At 37.1% G+C, this 20320-nt stretch overlaps 3 protein-coding genes across 4 annotated transcripts in view; 1 reads left to right on the top strand and 2 right to left on the bottom strand.

Moving 5' to 3' along the window:
* Nucleotides 1-1568: 1568 nt before the first annotated feature.
* On the bottom strand, nucleotides 1569-11818 carry LOC135693934 (FERM domain-containing protein 6). Of its 2 annotated transcripts, XM_065212523.2 has the most exons (3): nucleotides 11534-11818; nucleotides 9862-9932; nucleotides 1569-8804 (listed from the first exon to the last, which is right to left on the bottom strand). In XM_065212523.2, exon 3 carries the CDS (start codon nucleotides 7825-7827, stop codon nucleotides 6571-6573), a length of 1257 nt encoding a protein of 418 aa, XP_065068595.2. In that variant the 5' UTR covers nucleotides 7828-8804; nucleotides 9862-9932; nucleotides 11534-11818; the 3' UTR covers nucleotides 1569-6570. The 2 variants fall into 2 exon arrangements, with proteins under 2 accessions (XP_065068595.2, XP_088967754.1); XM_089111628.1 differs by lacking the exon at nucleotides 11534-11818 and having other exon boundaries at nucleotides 9862-10363.
* The window catches only part of LOC135693507 (actin-related protein 5), a 39237-nt gene continuing 29406 nt past the window's right edge, over nucleotides 10490-20320 (top strand). The window contains exon 1 of the mRNA XM_065212019.2: nucleotides 10490-10508. The gene's annotated coding sequence lies outside the window, so the exon portion shown is untranslated. The remainder of the gene's footprint in view (nucleotides 10509-20320) is intronic.
* Nucleotides 15214-17850, bottom strand: LOC135690922 (52 kDa repressor of the inhibitor of the protein kinase). Its single transcript, XM_089111234.1, has one exon. The coding sequence runs from the start codon at nucleotides 17848-17850 to the stop codon at nucleotides 15214-15216; it is 2637 nt and encodes an 878-aa protein (XP_088967360.1).

Genomic DNA, 20320 nt, shown 5'->3' with positions numbered 1-20320 from the left:
CTTCCTATCCTCTTCACCTCTCATAGTTAAAAACCGAATTCTACAGATAGACGCTTCCATCATTTACCAGTGACCTGAAGGGTGTGGCACCAAAATCCAATGAGTGTCTAACACCCCCTCCCCTTAATCATTGTCGCTTAAATCCTTCCCTGCGAATCACCTTCCTTTAGAAGAGCCAAAATAAAGCTAGAAAATTAGTAAATTCTCTCTGCGTTGAGAAAACTGCTCTAAAAGTTTATCCTTTGTATTTCACTTAACTTATCTCATTTTAAAAATGGCTTTGAAAAAAGCAAACATTTGAGTATACTTAAGCTTTTCGTCTGACACTCTTCAGAATTTAAAACGTCAGGGCATAGGTCAAAACATGACTGTTCCAAAAACGGATTATTTGCAAAGCCCGACCGTCGTTCCATCTAGCAGTTTTGTAATCTATTTTTTTAAACACGAAAAACCGCTTTGTGTAAACAGAGGGAGTTCGTTTTCACCTTAGGACTCCATTGGTAACATCTTCAATAGGCAAGCGGCACTGATTGGGCAACCTCAACAGCATGTGCTTGCGTTTCTGATTGGCCTATTTCGATCCACAACTGGGTATATATATTTCCTAGCGTAGAGTTTTCGGTCTATGGTCTGGCATTTTATACTCCGGAGAGTGTCAGACGAAAAGCTTCAGTATACTCATATGTTTGCTTTTTCAAAGCCATTTTAAATTTTTGTACCACTAAAAGATTGCTTGGAATGAAATTTCACTTTCAGAGGAGAGTCAGGGACAAGGATTAACTTAAGGTGCAGTGATGACCAATTTGTGCAGTGATGATTCGAAAATGTGCAGTGATGAATCGAAAATGTGCAGTGATGAATCGAAAATGTGCAGTGATTAATCGAAAATGTGCAGTGATGAATTGAAAAATGTGCAGTGACTTCACTTTTCATTTGAAATACTCCAAATGCTACTGATTTGGATGTTTTTAGAACAAAGACAAATGAATACAAACTATAATCGATAGTCAAATTAGATAATAGAATCAACCTACGTGTAAAACTCAACTAAAATCAGCTTTAATAATATACAGTTTAAAAATAGTATACAGTTAATTACAAACGCACTTCATAATGCAAAAAGTGTTTTTTAAGAAAATAAAAAGAATACCGGAAAAGAAATAGATAAAAAGAATAGTGCAATAAATCCTGTTATTGCTAAGATTCCAAGGAATAAGCCGAGGTCTGTGGGGTCTTATAAAGTAGTTATGTAAATTTCAAGACTGGAATTAATCAAATGTAATAAAAGCATGCCTTGAAAAAAACAAAATGTTTTAAATAATTGCAAGAAAATAACTGCTAGAAATATTCTGAAATATATTTTAAGCTAATTTAAAGGGCGTGGTCACAAAATTTTCTGCTCGCTACGCCCGCAGGGAAGCTTCTTCTTTCAGAAAATCCTACGACCTCCAACAACCTGGGCTTTCTGTATTGCATGGCCAAAAAGAATCAATGCCACTACCACCATAAAATGGCGGCCTGCTTCTCTTCTTTTGTATGAAACACAATACACCACAATAATTGGAGTGAATACAATTTCTATCTTTTTATATTTGGATAAGAAGTTTTTTTGGTGTGGGTATCTATAAAGCTAGCCAGGCGTAGTTTTGAAAGATTAGTGGCAGTTATAGATTTGTATTATATAGACAAACCTCAGATTACATAAAAAATATGTAATATACAGTAAGACTGTGTTTTGGACAATTCTAAGAAAATTGAAATATGTAGCATGATTAGAGATCAATTCTCTAAAAACAGCATTTTATGAAAAAAAACAGCTAGAAACAGTTGATTTGCCTTTTAAGGATCAATCAATAACTTACAAACACAGTAATTGCATTCCACTCAATATCCCTAATCGCAAAGAAATACTATATTGACTCCATAGGGTGGAAATGAAGAAAAAATTCCCTGTTATCAGGTTTGCTACTCTGTTTTCTTTTCGCCAGGTTTGATATGTTTTGGTAAGATTTATACATAATCAGTGGTAGCTGTAGTTAGGCCAAATTACACTGAAAATGTCCCTTAAAACAATTTAAAAAGTTTTTGGTCCGTCCAAAAGAGGTCCAGTCAAAACTTAGCCACACCCTTAGCCACACCCTATTTGGCCCCGAAATCTGCTTTTTACGCTGTTTTGGGCAGTGATGAAAATTCCTTAAATTAATGCCTGGTCAGGGATTTTTATGGTTCTGGCGATTGCTTTTAATGAATCCACATAACAAACATCAGCATCATACATATCAGCAGTACAGTACCATATAGTCCTTTAATGTTACACATGGTTTCAGAAGGAATGCTAGAGGCCACAATCTGTAATTTATCTAACACTAATCGACAAAACTAACAACAACAAAAGCAGTAAAAAAGACAGCATTAGCAACAAAAAACAAAAACAGCCACAAACTACATAAATAACAACAAACAATGTTTGGTGGTACAAATATTAAAAATGACTTGAAATAAGCAAATATAGATAGAAAACTTAAAGCTAGGAAGTATAGATACCCCGATGGTGGATCTAAATAGGTCATTTTGTGTCATTTTATTTAATATTTTGGCTTTGCAAACATACAAATTTGCAACTTGTTTCCGTTTGCAGAATATACTTCGCTTCAACCGCCCAGCTTATAGACCAGGAATAATACTTAAAGACCCATTTTTAGATAGACATAAATGAACAAGACTTGTGATCCAGAAATTGGAAAGAAATAAAAATGGTGAAAAGATTATAAATGTAATTTAAAAATTTAATAACATTCAGAGTTTAATGGCTGTAATCAGCTGACTGCTTCTGTTAAAACCTTATATCTTGATAGAGAGTAGTTTAAGTGAGGGACTTACTCAAATTGTATTATTAGCATAGTTCCATCCCCAAGAATGCAGCAGAATTAACTACCTTCAAAGTGCCTTGTTGTTAGCTCAAATTTCATTTCAAACGATTCTGGTTCTCAAATTCTAGACAAGAGCAAATATATTTTCACTTTGTGCCATGGAAGAAGGAGGAACATCGGTAGCAAGGCAAAACAGAAGCAAGTTGAGAGGGTCAAATACTTCCAGATTTTAACTGGATGGATGCACGATTGCATGATTTTCACCAATATCAATGCTTTAGCAATACAGTTCGGTAGAGGTATATAGTTACATAAACCGACTTTACTTGAAAGCCATATTGCCATTTGGTACTTGAACTAAATTATTACACTGGAAAATCATTTCACTCTTTATTACTCTTATTTAATAAAATTCATAAGATGAACTCCATCGCATCTTAATCTATCTTAATTAAAATTATGCTATAAGCGCACGGCACAAGATAGTTCCAGGTAGACAGATACAAGTTTCATGCCCTCTAGATATCTCAAAATATTTGGTGTGATTTTTCCAAATTTGAAATCTGGAACTTATCCAAAAGGCCTGTTCCCCATGCTTTGTGCCCAGTACACCAAATCAGACTTTCTTTCAGCTTCTGCCTGACATTTTTTCTATCAGTCTTCTTTTTCTGTCCAAGCAGTTGCCCAGAACTGCTTTCTTGAGTAGGATTTTGTAGTGTAACTTAATTTGAGTTTGCAGTCATACTTATGTTTTATCTCAGAATTTTTTTATAATACCACCGTATATAGTTAATCGTGTAGCATCTCGACAGTTGCATAGTAGTGCCGCCAAACACTCTAATTCTCATAAAATTGTTCTTTTAGCTTTCTAACTTTAAAGCGGATCATTCGACTTTTGCTAACAATAATTATTTCAAATTTCCTATCATGCATCAATTTTGGATAAATTTATGCTGCAAACACTACCTAAAAGCTTCTTAAAAAATTTGATCGAAAAGCTGAATTTGTAAGAGAATGGTCAGTAGAATTTGAAGGAATCGAGCATTAAGAAAGATTAAAACTTCGCAAATGGCAAAAGCAGTATGTTGAAGAGACATACAAATACTTTTGCAGAAAGGCTTCCATAGAGCTTAAGAAGATGCTATCCCACTTGGAGAAAAAAGAGAATCTGCAACTCTAGATGATAGATCAAAGCTCTAGCTCTAACAAGACTCTTATCCTAGCAAAAAGTAAATATGGGGTGTATTTAGCTGGTATCTATAGACAAGGGCATATGGATCGCTACTCTGCAGTAAGAGCAAAGGGGAACATCAATAACAAGGAAAATCAGTAGAAATACTACTACTAGGTCACTGCTTAAATACTACTAGATCAGAGCCAGCGAAACGTATTTGAAAGTGGGGGGGCGAAAAATCAAGGTGTTGAAAGATTTTTGGAAAGGCCGCCAGGTATTGGAAGATTTTTGGAAAGGCCGCCCCCGGATGGCGGCAAGAAAAGCTTAAGAAATATGTTATCTAAGGGATGGCCAGAAACTGTATTTAAAATGGATTTTGACTGAAAGAAAACCCGAGGAAATATTGTCAAGCTTTTTTTATCAATGTGTCGCATAATTTCGTCTATTGTAATGTTGACATGTAATAGGAAAGGTCTTGCAAATTTTTAGAATAACCTTTCAATTGTAGCTCATAATCAAGCTGTTTTAGAATAAAAAGGAGCCAAAATGAAATGGAGGAGAAAAATAAATGAGTCAAGCTTTAACAAAAACATTAACATTGAAGTATCAACAGAAGCACTGTCAACTAAAAATGAAAGATTATGCAACAAAAAGACTCTGGATTTGAAATTTTCAAACTGGTCAAAACGAGTTTTGATAGAACTTATAATTACCTCTAGATTTTCTTATATATAATTACCTCTATAATTACCTTTCTTAGTAGGAAAGGGTTATTGATACAATCAATGTGAAGCTTTCTCGATGGTCTGCCGATTCTTTATTCATCATATTCCAAAAAAAAATTTCCAGCAGTAACTTTTCCTTCAACAGCTGATTTCTCTCTTTTGTGACGTTTTTGAGAAATTTTCCGTCAACAAATAGACCTTGGGAGCAAAGTTTAGGCCATAAAAAAACAAGAATCCATCATTTGGTGAAGGTACTGTTATTCTGAATTAGGTTTCTCGCTCTTTTTTCTTAGCCAAGTATTTACTCGTTGTACAACTTGGATAACGACCAATTTTTTTGACAAAATTCCCTTTTTCAATTTTTTCTATTTCTTCTTTGGTAAATAAATAGTTACCAAGCTTAATCTATATTTACATTTAAGATATTACTAAGCAAAGTTACCTACAGAATGATAGATTATATTTTTTTCCACTTTGCCTTTTGCTCTGCAGAAAAAAAAATTATTTTGCTCTGCAGAAAAGCGGAGGGGCCATTACCCCCCGGCCCTGCCCCCCTGTTTCACCGGCCCTGTAGATTCAAACTCTCATCTAAAAAAAGTATTTTAAAGAGCTTTGAAAAGCTTATCTGCGATTGCGCATATTGTTAGAAGCAGTAAAATCAATACTTTGGCGGATTAGCTTGGCTTCAGAACTCCTCCTACCCATCAGTCACCTGCTTCATGCATGTTAGCGCTTTTCCAAATATACTTTTGTGTTTTTAGAATTCTCAATGATCTGCAAGCAGTTCATACGTTTTCTATACACGTTGCTGATCTTGCATAACCATTTGTTTTTCGAACCTCTCCTTGAAAACATGCATATTGGCATGATAATAAAATCAAAACATCAAAAGGAGTATAAACATTTCTGTCAGTTGACAAAATTTGTATAAGTACGTAAGCACAAGATATCATACGTTCCAGTGTTAAGTGAGATTTACGTATCCTTGTTTTAATGATGCATGCTACTAGAGTCAAACTTTTGATAATGATTTTTGTTGTTGATGCCTTGAAAAAGGGCTTCCGGTAACACTAGATAGTTCAGGGGACCATGACCTTTTAAATTGGAATGTTATTATCTGACAAGCAGAATAAGGCTATTAAACACAAGGTGCCTTATCATGGACACAATTCTTGTTTATTTTTAGATTCTTAGTTCTTCTTGCAGGAAATTCACTGTATAAGTAGGATATACGTTGCTGAAAGCCTGGTGTAAGAATGGTCCATTTTATGTTCTTTTGAAACACTTTACCCCCACTTTACCCCGGCAATTAAAAAGAAATGACCTTACTCTTGTGTATGAAAGCTAAGAGAAAAATTTTTTTCACAGCGCCAAAACCTCACAAACGTTTCAGAAAATAACAAATCTAGTACACAAACTAGTAGGTCCTATCAAATATTAGCGTCATCATTCAGGGAGAGAGCCCCCATTTCGCTCAAGAATCTTTCACCAGAACAAGCATTTTTTTAAGTCAGAATGCTTCTTTTCTAAATCGTTATTTTTCCGGTCTCTTGTTTAAGGCCCACAATCAAGAGCAAATTTTCAGATTAGACTATTCCTATCTTTGCCAAGATGCCCTCTGCTATTAAGAGGTATTGTTTGTAGAATATTAAAAACCCATCGCTGAGATCGACTTCTGACAAAACATGTCGAAATTTCAAAAAGCTATCTTGATTCTATGCAAGTAGCTAAGTAACTAAGACTATTGTCATAAAAACTCCAGGAGATGTCTTTAATTATAATCACACAAAATACAACAACGCTACGAAAAGTGGCTGTCCCTCCTCATACCGCAAAATTGGTCACTTGGTCGTCTTTCGCTCAGTCGCTTGTCATTCAAGGGATATTGCAATCGAGATGATTTTCTGTCAACCATGGAAATCTTACGTTTCGGTGTTTTAACAATGACACTGCTATTATTGCCATTGCTGTTTTCAATTTTCCGATTCCAATTTGCAGAAACAAGCACAGCATCGACAAAGGTCGTCTCATCGAAGCGCTGAATTTCTTTGCAAAATTTTGCGAAACGCTTTGCTTTAGATTTATTATAAAGCTGCAGGTTAGTTTCTTCATTATCGTCGTCGTCACCAAGGATGGTTACAACATTCTTGCTAAACGATATTTCGTCAATCTCTTGTACGTCCCATTTTACAAATTGCCTAACATTGCCATTTTCATCAAAGAAAATCCGAATACCATTAGGGCCAACGCTTATTAAACAATTTGTAACTGGCACAATGTTACTGTCAGCTATATCTCCGTAAAAGATATGTGTACCAACAACTGGCAACTTTAAAGCCAACTTGATAAAAGAAATCTGTGCTTCAAAGAGTGTCATAATTGGTAGATTTCTTGAAATACTGCAAATGTCTGAAATGATACTATCCATTGTATTTGCTTTGATGACTTTTTGAGGCAAGTAATAGGAAATTATGCCATCTTGACTCAACAGTTTCCCATCACAAGGATCTATTAGCATCGCGTAAAAAGCAAGCTTGATACATTCGTCATTGTAATCCTCGAAACCAAGAAGGTTGTGCATTTTGATCAAGTCCCATCGAAGCTGCTCGTAAAGGAATCTAATAGTGTTGGGGCTGAGAATATCGAGTGTTGATACAATGTGTTTAATTCTTAAATACATCTTACATGTTTTAATCAACGTGTCTGCAACAGCATGACACTTATCGCTACCAGAAAGGCTCTCCCCTGTTACAGTGGCCCACTTTGGGAAAATGTTATTCAAGCACTTGTTTCCGCCAAGAAAGTGATATTCATTATATCTGTACAAAGCCAATCCAAATATATCTGTCTCTGCGATACCTAAACGTGCGCAAGCACTTGTCAAAACATTACAGCAAGACTCCTTGATGCTATGAATCAATGTTAAACTGGAGTTATCCGGGCAAATTACGTGGATTAAAAACTGTTCACTAAACTTCCACAGGCATCCAATGGAAGATTTGCGTCGTTTCATAGTAACTAGATCGCTTGTACTATACATCTTGTATCTGCTAAGCATTTGTCATGAGATAATATGATTGCATTTTATGCTTTCTTCGTGCATATTGGTTATGCTATGAAAGTCGTTTTCCGCATTACTTTGAAAAATTTTCAATAGCTTTCAAAAATCGTCAACCCTCGTACAATAACAGCAATAAAGGTTCGACTTTTAAGTCGTCGAATGAATTTCACGCATCCAGAAGAGAGTGTCATAATACTTCAGTTGAAATATCCTATTCGCGTATGCAGCTATACAGACATCTGTGTCGCAAATGACAATATAATCATTGTTTAGTTCTCTAACGTGCACTTTTTAATGTTGCAGCAATTACGCCTCTTCCAACAGACAATGCAGATTTCTTGAAGAAAGATACAGCTTCGTTATTCCCTAACACGCCTGTTATAACAGCTTTCCTTTGTAAACAAGAATCGCTCGATATGTTCTGAGTAAACAGATAATCGTCTCTCAAATTCTATCGATAAGATTCAGTTTAAAAGCAAAGGCAGCTGAAGGACCTGGCAATTCGGTGTATATCTATTTCATTATCAGCTTATAAACTCAATTCACTGAAACCACATTCAATCAATCTTGCAAAATCTTGTATATCCACAGACAAATTTTGATAAAAAATTTTAAGCCTATAAAGAACGCGAACCAGTTGCTGAAATTCCTCAAAGAGCATACTAAGATTCACTTAGCGTATCCTACCAAAGTTTCTGCTTTGTACGGCATTGCTGCCTTCCTTAGAAAAACTTCTGCTCGCCAAACTACTTGTCTTGAACACTTCTATACAAGTTAAACTTGGTCCTCATCAAGCATGTTATGTACCGACGTCTGTATGAAACAATGCTTTCCTGGCGTCTCGTCCTGACTGATTTTCGCAATTAAGCAACCCAATAGTCACGTGAAGCCTACTTGAAGGACATGCTTGAACTTATTTTTTGATGATAGATGCAAGGTTGGCCATTGTTTGTTACCATGGGAAGAGTCCCAGACTACAAAAGAATGCAAATTACAGTGTCTACTCGCACTGACCAGTTGCTGCAAAAATAGGACAGGTGTTTCTTCTTCTACCAGCAGCCGAAAATAAAATAAGGTAACGACATATAAAAACGCACTGATGAGAATCTCTTTCAATCTACTGCAAAACGCACAAGGAAAAAGCAAATGCACTAGCAATCTCTTTCTGTATTTTTCATTGATGCTACCTGCCCTTAAATTACTAACAGAGTTTTGCATGACCGTTTTGTGTAGATTCTTTCATGCTGTATGTAATTCTGTCTCGTTGGGCTATCTCTTCTTTTACAGCAAAAAGTTGAGCGCAATGCAAAACAACAAAAGCTACTTGATGATGAATAAGTTGGTGATCTTGATTAATTAATAACATCGTTAAAGGAGAGATGCCGACTCTAACATTTCTTTGAAACAGAAATCGCCATTAACTCATATGGATTCTTTTATCTTTACCGAAAAAAGGCTGCGACTAGAGAAAAGGCTTAGAGAATAGTAAACCATAATTATTGCCATATGTCAAAAGGTTAGGAGGCTATTATGTTCACTATTAACATTTTAGATGCTGCTACTGACAATTTCTTGAGTATGAGCAAATTGACGAAAGGCATCAAAGCAATAAGCTATCTGTGCAAAGCTCCCTTGTACAAAACTGAAATTAGAGCTCTCAAAATTGTGTATCAGAATCTAGACAACAAGAGTTATTTTTCTTGAAAGCTGTTCAGATTACAAACAAGATAACAACTGAAAATAAATTTTTTTCATTTTTGCCAAAGAAATTTTACGTAGATTAAAAAACTAATATTGATGAGATCTATTAGAACAACTGATGTAGTTAAAATCTTCTTGACATTGATTGTAAAAATATCCTTTAGCATTAAGCATTTGAAGCAATCAGTATTCGTAGTAAGATAACCAGCACAGTCTAATGAAACTGGGTGGTCAAAAAAGTTAGGTATTCAGAACATACAGCTAAAACTGTCGATTAAAATACCATGCTAGCTTATTTGGCTAAGTGTAGTTTAAAAGATTGGGACTTACGCTGAGCTCCATATTTTTGTTACTGCTGTCATTCGCCAATGATCAGTCTCACTTCGACATCAATAGCAAATCTACAAATGACATTTCAATTCAATAAAGGATCATTCAACAAGTCGGAATGACAGCAAAAATGTTCTGACCGTATCCCTTAAAGGAAAAGTTCTGAACTAAAACTCTATTACCAAAGCTAGGAAATGGTGACAGAGAAGTAGCCAGAAAGATGTACGTCTCTTCCATTCATTTAGGAGAAAAATTATTTCGTTAAAGAAGCTATAATCAAAATATATGTATTCTGAAGGTATTGACCTAAAAATACACTAGTCAAATTATCATAGAAGCTTTTCAATAGATTTAAAATAGACTGTGAGAAACTTTCCCGGCGGAAAAATTGAAATGCTCTTTCTAGAGACTGAACAGTAAAATAGAAGAATTGCAATAGATGTTGACAGATTCTAGCAATTAAAAGTGACCAGTCTCTAGGTCTGCGGTTCAAAACAAAGCACATTGGAATGAAGAAAAGTTAGAAAGGTCACGGTCACTTTATACAGAAATTATAGCACGATTCATAGGAAGATGCTTCAGCATCGAAAGGATCGCTTCCGATGCACTGTAATCGTGGTTGTCTTTGGATTGGGAACTTAAATTGTGTAAGGTTTTCCTTTTTCCATTGTAAATAATGACATTTCTCAAACATGAAGTTAAAGCATCCATAGCACACATGTTCACCTATTATAAAGACAGTCTTGGCTAGAAAAGAATTCACTGTAAGAAATTCTATTTTAAGATCAAGGTTCTTCTTTGAAATATGCAAATATTTGGAGTAAAGCCAAAAATGAATTGCTACCTACTAAGGGAGCTATCACATATGACACATTTCACAATAAGATGATCTGTGCGGCGATCAGCAGCTTCTTTGCTTGCTAATTTTCTTTATTTTTAATTGTTTCTCAAATGCTAATCCACGAAACAATAGTTTTATCTTATTACAAGAAAACATGGAAATAGTTGCCGTTATATTCGATAAACATTATTTTTGGATATTGCGCATGCTTTGTAAGTAAATATATTATTTTACAGTCTGCCTGGTTATTTTGCGCAATGGCTTTTTTACGAAAAAGGATATGAACGTATGATGTTTTAAATGGTAAGGAAAAAACATTTGAAAAAGATAAACTGTTTAAAAATTGAATCCTTGAAGACGAGCACTCATTGACTGGAGGTAAATTTTTTCATTTTTCTGTCGAGCAACGCCACCTGCTAAAAAGATCTTAAAGTATTACAATTGTTATTCACAACCACATTAAACCGCGAGTAGCTCTAGATCCTGGAAATGCCCTTGTTATCTGAAAAGCTGTTATGCGACAGTCACAGAATAGTCGAAGGATTTTCTAGCAAACCCGCTATTTGCTTGAAGGGAACTTCTTTAGCAAAACGGGGGTCGATTGTTTGCTAACTACTATCATCTATTTGGTCAAAAATATTTCACAGGAAAAGGCTTTTTGTGGTATCTATAAGCAAAAAAAGCGTTTACCACAAACATTGAAACAGCAAACTTCAAACTTTATTTTTTATCGTGATAAAATAACGTCATAATTTATCTCAGATATAGCTAACTCATTTTTCAAATATAATTAATCATTTGATGACTGTAATGGAATAATGAAACACACACCTTTGATAGCTCAGGCACTGGATGGGCAACTTTAGCTTAAATGACTTGAAGCTGGGTAACGAAAAAGAAACAGTTTGCCATCCAACAACTACGGAACTTTCATCTCAAGATCTGACAATTTACGCGCACGCGTTATTTAATATCCAGATGGGTGCATTGAATATTGATGGGTGCATGTTTAATCTTGTGCATTTCTCAAGCAATGTGTTGTCGAAATAGGCTCAGTATGTACCTATGAAAGCGAAAGAGCCTTAACAACGTTGCTTCAAGAAGGCGGCCAACTTAAATTCTCACGAACAAATCGGCTTCTCTCTTTTCTCAGTGAAAATTTCCATAACAAGCTTCTCCGATAATGGAGCACGTGACTCATACAACTCTATACTTTATTTATACGTTATTTGTCAATTTACAATCCTATTAGAAATGTGACGATTTACACGAAAAATATCGTGTTTTCGTCCAGCAAGCAGTGTACCATATTTCATAGGCGCAGAAGCCTTATGACTGAGGAGACTTCAGGGCCACTTTTAACAACTCTCCTCTTAACAGGTTGTGAAGTAAAGATTATAATGACAGGACCTTTTAAGCACAATACTAAGGGCCTCCAAGAAGAAGTGTTTTTGGATGAAAGCATATGTTTTCTAGTAACACTCACAGCAGCATTGAAATGAGCGTAAGACTGGATATGATTTGTGAGCAACCACAAAATAATCAAGCAAGATATAGCATGTCAATAAGGCTTTCCTCTAACGGACATCTATATCGTTGTAAAATTTTGTATTTAGTTTATAATGATATCACAGATATCTAAAATCTAATTGATTTTCTCAATGAAACAGTTTGAAAGTGCTAATTTTTCAAATCTAGTAATGTTTTCAAATACATCGATCAATGTTCTTGCTTTGATTTCGCAATGTTTTCCAATTTCATAATGTTTATAAATCTGATGCGAGCAAAAGGGGCGCAATGAAACGTAAAGTCGAAGCTACTGCATCAAACACAAAAAAAATCATTTTTTCAAAGCAAAGACCAAGATCTACCAAACTCAAGTCTCCCTCCGATATGAAAAAAAGCCGAAGAGAAAGTGACGAGCACTGTCTTTGATGAATCTTCTGAAACTCCTGAAAAGAACGACCAAAAGTGCGAGTAAAAAAAGCGCCCCACACTACTCGTCACTGAGCAGAACATACCGAAAGCGCTGCTGATCAAGCTTCTTTCATATGTTTACTTTTGCACTTAAATGTTCTAAAAAAATAGAATTGTAGAATTGTGACCATTTTTAGCTTGTTATCTCAGTTTAATTCTTTGCCGTTTTGTGTCGTTAGAAAATTATAAATTCTGTTTAATCTATTTAACACTGGTATTGTACGCAAAATCAAAACATCAAGTCCATTTATAGCGCACCGAGCTAAAAAGCCCTGTTGATATTGACGTTAAATCTGACAAAAAATCCATGTTTTCACAGCGCAGGAAAGTGTTTGTAATAACTGCAAATTTTATACTTCTTCGTACATTGAAAATTACAAGGCACTTGCAGTGCAATTTTGTCACATTCGGGGAAAGCCAGAGTTAAGGCCTTTCCCAATTAAAAAAGCTTGTTATCCAGAAAAATTGGTTAGTTATATTTACATGAAGTATTTTGTAAACTGTCACAGTTTCAGAAACCAAGCTTGACACCTCTCATGGGATCAAATTAAAGTAAAAAATTAAAATAGCACTAAATCTGGTTGAAAATACTAGAAGCTTGCATCACTGCTATACTAGATAATTCCTTCTATAGCGAAAGTGCCACTTTTTCGTATTCCTGAACATAATTCAAAGCAAATCTTCCATCATTGCAGCATGCAACGATTGGATAAGAAATCCTTCAGTCATTGACCTATTTGTCATTCATACATTTAGCACATACAAATACATTCCCTAACTACAATTGTTTTTCCAGCCCCTTAGTTTCTTCTCCCATAAGATCAAGAACCCAGTAACTAGAACATTCATATATGAAACGATTTTTGCACTCCCATTGACTTTTCCGAAATAAATATTTCAGTGGCATTCAAGGGCGCCGGAGCCACGGGGGCAGCGGAGGCAGCACGGGGGCAGCAAAGTGCCCTTTTCAAGAAATTGATTTCCGAGCAATATTAGTTGATATAGATAGTTTGAATGCTAATAAAATCTAGGTTTCAAGCATCTCTTGATACCTACATGCAAGATAAAAGTCAATATTTTCCATTTTGATGATAACTGAAAATCGACTTGCAAAGCCATTTGACCAACAAAATATTTTTGTTAATAAGTTCACTTTAACTTTCATGATCATGCTGAACAGAATTCAGATTGCTACCAACATTGGCTCGTACATGTTCGATGTATGAGTCAAGGCATCAATGATGTCTTAAATTCCAGCAAAGGCGCAGGAACCGGGAGGCACAGTGGGCACGTATCCCCCTTTTTCAACAATTCAGTTTCCCTACCCCTTTGCAGCTCTCCGGGTTGTTTTTTGTCAACTGCATGGCCAAAAAGGGCCCTTGGATTGCTTCGGTGCTATACAAATGAGCAAAAGGGTGACCTTTTGGGGCCATGATCTAAAATGTTTCTTTTCGAAATGCTTTTAGAAACACTGAAAAGCAAGCTCACAGCAAAGTTTACCGAAAGGTGTCGGCGATGGAAAACTGGCCATGGGCCTTGAGGTTTAGGGACCTCTTTGAGGTTTCCAGTTTGTGAAAGCAATTAGTAAAACATAAAAAATCTCAAAATTTTCATCGTTCAATACTTGTGATCAATTACAAAAAACACGTATGAACATAAGTTATATTTGATTCAAATTTTTTTAGCGTTGGTAATTTAAATTTTTTGGCTTTATTTAGCTTAAAAATAGCTGCAGATTGTACAAACTTTGAATAAAGAAAGAAAAAAACAGTAAGTTCAGAAGAATTATATCGAAAAGTTATATCAAGCCATGTAGATGGTGATCAGAACAAACTTTTGTTATAATGTAAAGTAGGATTGGGTCCAGCCTCCCTTGATGATTGATGTTGTGGTGAAAAAGTTTTGAGAACGAAGTTTGATTGTGGTCTTGATTCAAATGTATCATTATGGGTCTTGCCTTCATTTCTGAGAGTCTTTAGGGCGTCTGAGAGTCTTAAGTCTAAGGACTACGCTCCCAGAACATCGACCCTCCCTCCCTTAACAGGGCTTTCACCTACAACCAGGCTTTATCATCGGCTACACGACCATTGGCGGATCTACAGGGGGGGCCGGGGGGGCCATGGCCCCCCCCAAACGATTCGACAACGAGAAACTTTGAATGAAAAGACAGTAAATACATTAACTAAACATGTAAATTGATAAGGTAAAAGTTTTTGCATAACAAGAAACTAGTTGTTTATATAACTAACAAACCAAAATTACTTATTACATTACATGAGAACACTAACTGCGAGCATAGAAACATGAGAGCTTTGATTGAGTAATTTTGTGGAAATCAGTGATCCCAACTGATGTCAATATATTCAGAAAAGAATTTGAAAAGGAAGTAGCTATATCGTAGCAAAAACGTTATCGGAGATTTTGCCTTTGAAACGAAAAGCTACATGCGAGCTCATTTTGCGCGAGAAGTGGTGTGTTTCAATGTTGAGTATTGCGATATAATAGCAACGTCATTTTGTCCATCTTTTAACTACTTACAGCTTTAATGGGATTCGTCTTGATTTTAATGCTGCGAATGAGTCAATGAGTTTATCGCTCGTTGGTGTTCTGTCACGGTGAACTTGCAGAAGAAGTAGGGATTCTAATCTCTCCTCAGACATTGTTGACCGAATTGCTGTCAGGGTACTATTCAGTTTAGAAAATAGTCGTTCGGGTTCTGCTGTTGTCACCGGTAGCACAGTGAGAATGTTGAGTAATGTATGCAAATTAGGAAATACATCACCTTGGCAGTCGCCTAAAGCGCCGATAGCGGTATTTGCTACTGTACTTGTTCCACGTGACAGCCATTGCTGCTTCCAAATTTCATACTCTCCTTCAACAATGGACAAGGGGTCTAAAAAGACTCCGTATTTTAGTGCTGCAGGCAAAATATCTTGCCAAGTTGATTCTTTGACGAAACAAGGCAGAATTCTTGTAAGCGTCGCAATCTTCTGCTGATGGGGACCAAATCTTGCTTTCATATCTCCAGCCACTTCATCAAGAAGAGGTAAAAACACATTGATACGATAATAATCAATGGCTTTTTGATTGGCTTCACCTGCATTTGATCTGAACCTGGATTGACTGACTGCTCGAGGAATTGCGTGCATCTCTTCTCTGGTCACTCCAATATTTTCGCCAAGAAGCATTGCCTCTTCAAACATCGAAGCAAACTCATTTTCTTCACCTTTACGCCACGTGTAAAGCTTTGACTGTGTCGCAGAAATCGTCGACATTGCTTTCACAAGATCGCTACCAATTTGTTGCAAAGAACGGGACACTGGGCGAAGTACAGCAGACACTTTCTCGGCCAATACTAGCGCTACAAGGAACTGAGGGTCTTGCAAACTTTTTAACAATCTCCTGGCATCTTTTCTTGTATCTAATGAGTCCCAAGCGAGCATTTCCTCCAAGCACACAACGATGTAAGGCAAAAGCTGTCGTGCAACCAAAACTGATTCATGTCTTTCGACAAATCTTGTTTCACAGAGGGTCACCAACTGCCGTCGCTGAAGCTCTTCAATTGATTCTCGTGCTATGACTGCTTGCAAATAGCTGTTTCTTTTCGCATGCTTGAAGAAATTGTTGATATCTTTGATGTCATCCATGCAATGTCTGATTGCTGGTATCTTTGCGGCTCGAGAACAACTTAGATTTAGCGCGTGCATGCAGCAGTGGAAGTAGTCAGCGAGTGGCGCAGCAGATTTGATAAAGGAGCAAACACCAACTCGCTCACTGGACATCGATGCAGCACCATCATATCCTTGACCAACGAGGTACTGCAAATCCAACCCAAGCTCACTTATATGGCGGAGTAGAGTCTCCCCTATTGCCTTGCCACATAGCTTAATTTCATTGTGCTCTGTTTCATCTGATTGGTCACTGCTTTTTATGTCTGCAATCAGGTCTAAAATTGCGACCGGTTCTTCTTTGATAATTTTTGGCACATTTTTTGTGTCAACGTAACGAATTGCAATGACCAACTGTTCTCGTTTCGCACAATCTTGGGTTTCGTCGGCCATTATTGTCCAGAATTTTGCATTTTTTACATCTCTTACTATGTCCTCTTTGACAATATTTCCTGCACAGGCAATTAGCTCGTTTTGTATCGTTTTGCTTACCAAAGAAGCATTGCGTTTGCAAGATTTCAAGTGATCTTTCAAGTTTGTATCTCCTCCCCGTACTCTCAATCGCAGCAATGCCCTGAAGTTTCCATCATTGTGCTTGGGTTCCATCCCAGTTGAATCTACTGGTCCATCATCACGATGGCCTCTAAGCGCAATATTTTGCCTGGCGCATGTTAGAAGGGTGTCGATGATGGGAACCAGCGCAGTCCTGTTTCTTTCAATCTCTTTCTGCCTTTCAATGTTCATTATTGATCGAACGTCCTTCTCACTCCCAGGTGTTGCACGGCTCAAGAACTCCGTGTACTTTATGGCACATGTCTTATGAAAAGATGTTTCTTGGTGACTTGTGAGGGCTCCATTTTTCCCTGTCAAGTCTGAAAAGTTTACAAGAGGCTTGTTAACAAGTTTGCCCATTGACTGGCCTGCTCCACCTCCGTATTGTGCACCTCTTCCACCTCCACTCTCGCACGTCTTGAATAAAACGCAATAAACACACCAAGCACCGCAACATTTTGGCTCTCTGCTGACAGCTAGCCAGGGGAAGGTTTTCAAGTGATTTTCACCCAGAAAACGCTTCGTTGTCGAGGACATACCAACCATGAGCTGATTCTTTGGTTTTTTCTTTTCAGAAAATGGATATTCATCCCTTCTCTGCGGCACCCACCTCTTCGATAAATATGCTTCCCTTTCGTTATCTGTCAGCTGTTCTCCTCGTTTTGTTTTCATTATAGCTCTACCAATGTCATATCTATCAGATATTGCAACATTTACTTGTGTCGCCATACAACAGAGGTCTGGGTGTGTTTCCTCTTCAGGACAATCCTGGACTACCGCAACTTGGCTTTGTGTGTCGAATTCTTCACCAGTAGATTTTGATTCAAATTCTTGGCAAGTGGTAGTTTCACATGTTTTAGAGATTTCAGGGTTATCTCCAACTGAACTGGTGCGGCTACTTTTTGAGAAGAATGATTCAAGAGTTCTTGATTTCTTTGGCGGACCAGACATTTTAATCAAACCTCCAGTCGGCTTTATTCTCTCGCTTTCAGTGAGGCAATAAGTTGCAAGTGGATGTGTAACACAAGAATTATGATAAGCCTAAAACAATAGTTCAATGCAAAATTAGATGTGACCGGATCTCGCGGCTCATATGGACTATGGTTTAACACAAATCATGACTGCGATCATGAATGAATGACGTCTGCAAACGTTAATGGTTGAGAAAGTTATGGCTAAAATGGGTTACAGTTCAAACATTGTTCATCGTGTTATTGCGATTGTGATACCCAAAAAGCGTCACTATTTCCAACAAAAGCAAAACAGTACCTATAACTACTCAGCTTTGCCTGTTATGCTGCGATGAATTTTTGGTGACTACCCATTTTGAAAATTTACCATTCAAATTATACGCACCAAATACGTGGGGACTTTTGCTCATTTTCTAAATCTTTTTTTCATCTTAAGGGTACGTGTCTTATGCCGGCTTCTTGAACACAGGAATTATAATGTCATTCACGAACTCTGATGCGTCATAGTTCCCCTCCCAAGTCAAGCGCGAAAGCTGCTGACCAAATATTCAATATGAATATTTGTAAAGGCTGAAATACACGATCAGTTTTTTATGTCAGTTTTCCCCAAAGTTATTTCTATATCCGTTTTTCATCAGTTTAACTAAAGAAGCGCGTGTTTACACGATTAGCCAAAGTTCATCAATTTTTCATCATGTATTTTAGCCTTTACTTCGCTTGGAAGTTTCTCGCAGCAATGAAGTTTCTTAATTTTCAGTGTTCTGAGAGTGTACCTTCTTATGAAATTTTTTGATAGAAAGGGGCGTTTCCCGCGTTCGGTGAGACTTTGAAGGGCGTGTCTGTGAAATTTTCGCAGGCCTCCTCTTCTTTCATAAATGGCCCTCCCCAAACGCAGACGCTGGATCCGCCCCTGTACACGACGATTCACGATCTGTTTCATCAGCAAACTTTGACACCCCAAGGTGCCCTCTCTGCCAGTCCTGCCCCCGCCACATCACGAAGCTTCCGGCACCTCTGGTGATATTTATGTTGGCTTGGAAATTTTCATTTACTTTTAATGTGCTTTTGGGGCTACATAACACGTTATCTTATGAAATTCGAAGGTACAAGACAATCAACTTGAAATTGAAAGCTGTTGAAGTGAAAATTGCTACCGGTACATGAAACAAAATGTGTAAAGGTATTCAATCATTATCAATATAGCTTTTAACAGATATTCTATAATGCGAGAAAGTATGATATGGTGTAAGTGGAGGATTTACAGGTACCTGTCCATCCTTGCTGCCTGCTGCTGCAATTTCGTTTCGTTTCGTTGATTATACAGGCCCGTCGGAACCGGGGGGGCTGGAGCCCCCCCAATAATTGTCAAACTGTTGTATGTTTCCTTTATAACAGTGTACTGAATGAGAAGGAAAACAATGGGCAGCCCCCCCAATATGAATTTCGTTCCGACGGCACTGTTATAATAAGCCCTTCTATTAGCAACCCCTTTCTACTGAAAACTGGTCGACATGAACACCCCCTTCTATTAGCATCCCCCTCCTCTCCTATTGAAAATTGGCTGAAATGAACACCCCTTTCTATTACGTGTCGCATTACAACGTTTCAACTTTGCAAGTTACAGAACTCTACATTTAGACTTTGGTACTTGTACCTATTTGTACCCAGGCTACTGTCTGGTATCGCAGTATAACCTTACAAATATGCAAGTAGTACAACCGAAACTTTGTTTCCTGGCTTAGTCTGATGTGACTAGTCAGACTAAGTATTGCGAAACAAAGAAATCCTAGAAAATATGTATTCTTGATAGAACTTGATGTACAAGATACTTTATAAGACCTTATTGATAGTTCTTGCAAGTTGAGCTGTGAATGGCTTGCCATGTCTTCTAAGGCGAGCTCTAATGAAAAACAATCATAATTTATGAAGATTCAGAATAAGAATATGGCAGCCTCAACATTTAATGTAGTTCGTATTCTAAACTTTCAACAACCCTTGCTGCCTTTATATTACGGAGAAAGAAAGAGAACAAAAGACAAATTGACGCATACAGAGGGAGTAGTAGATAGTACATTGCCACATGTTGAGCGGGATCAAATGATTTTTTGCTTCTTTGCAAATCCACAAATGAACTCTCTCGCTTTTGGTAGAAGGACAGTTTGTATATTTGAGATTTGACTTCCAATGTTTTTCCATTGTTTTTTGGCGTTTCTGCTACAGGATGGAATATACCAGCGATGATAACCACGAAACATTTGGTGTTCGAGCTGCATTAAAAGTGGAGCGCCATTTAAACACGGCACGCCGTTTAAACGATAAGCACCTATTTTTGTCGACGAGGAACATCTGTGCCTGTAGGATCGTAAAATTAAACTCTGCTGCCTGGACGGGTTACAAAACATACAGTAAAAAGACACTAATAATGTTCATAGTCTTTGAAAAGAAAGAGT

Source organism: Rhopilema esculentum, chromosome 11, assembly GCF_057945365.1.
Source record: "Rhopilema esculentum isolate cy_ngs chromosome 11, ASM5794536v1, whole genome shotgun sequence".
Classification (NCBI taxonomy): domain Eukaryota; kingdom Metazoa; phylum Cnidaria; class Scyphozoa; order Rhizostomeae; family Rhizostomatidae; genus Rhopilema; species Rhopilema esculentum.
Note: the sequence above shows the minus strand (reverse complement) of the source record. Positions and strands in the feature narration are given on the sequence as shown.

Excerpts from the sequence above, each read along its gene's own strand:
- LOC135693934 (XM_065212523.2), bottom strand. The coding sequence starts at position 7,827 with ATGCTTAGCAGATACAAGATGTATAGTACAAGCGATCTAGTTACTATG.
- LOC135690922 (XM_089111234.1), bottom strand. The coding sequence starts at position 17,850 with ATGTCTGGTCCGCCAAAGAAATCAAGAACTCTTGAATCATTCTTCTCA.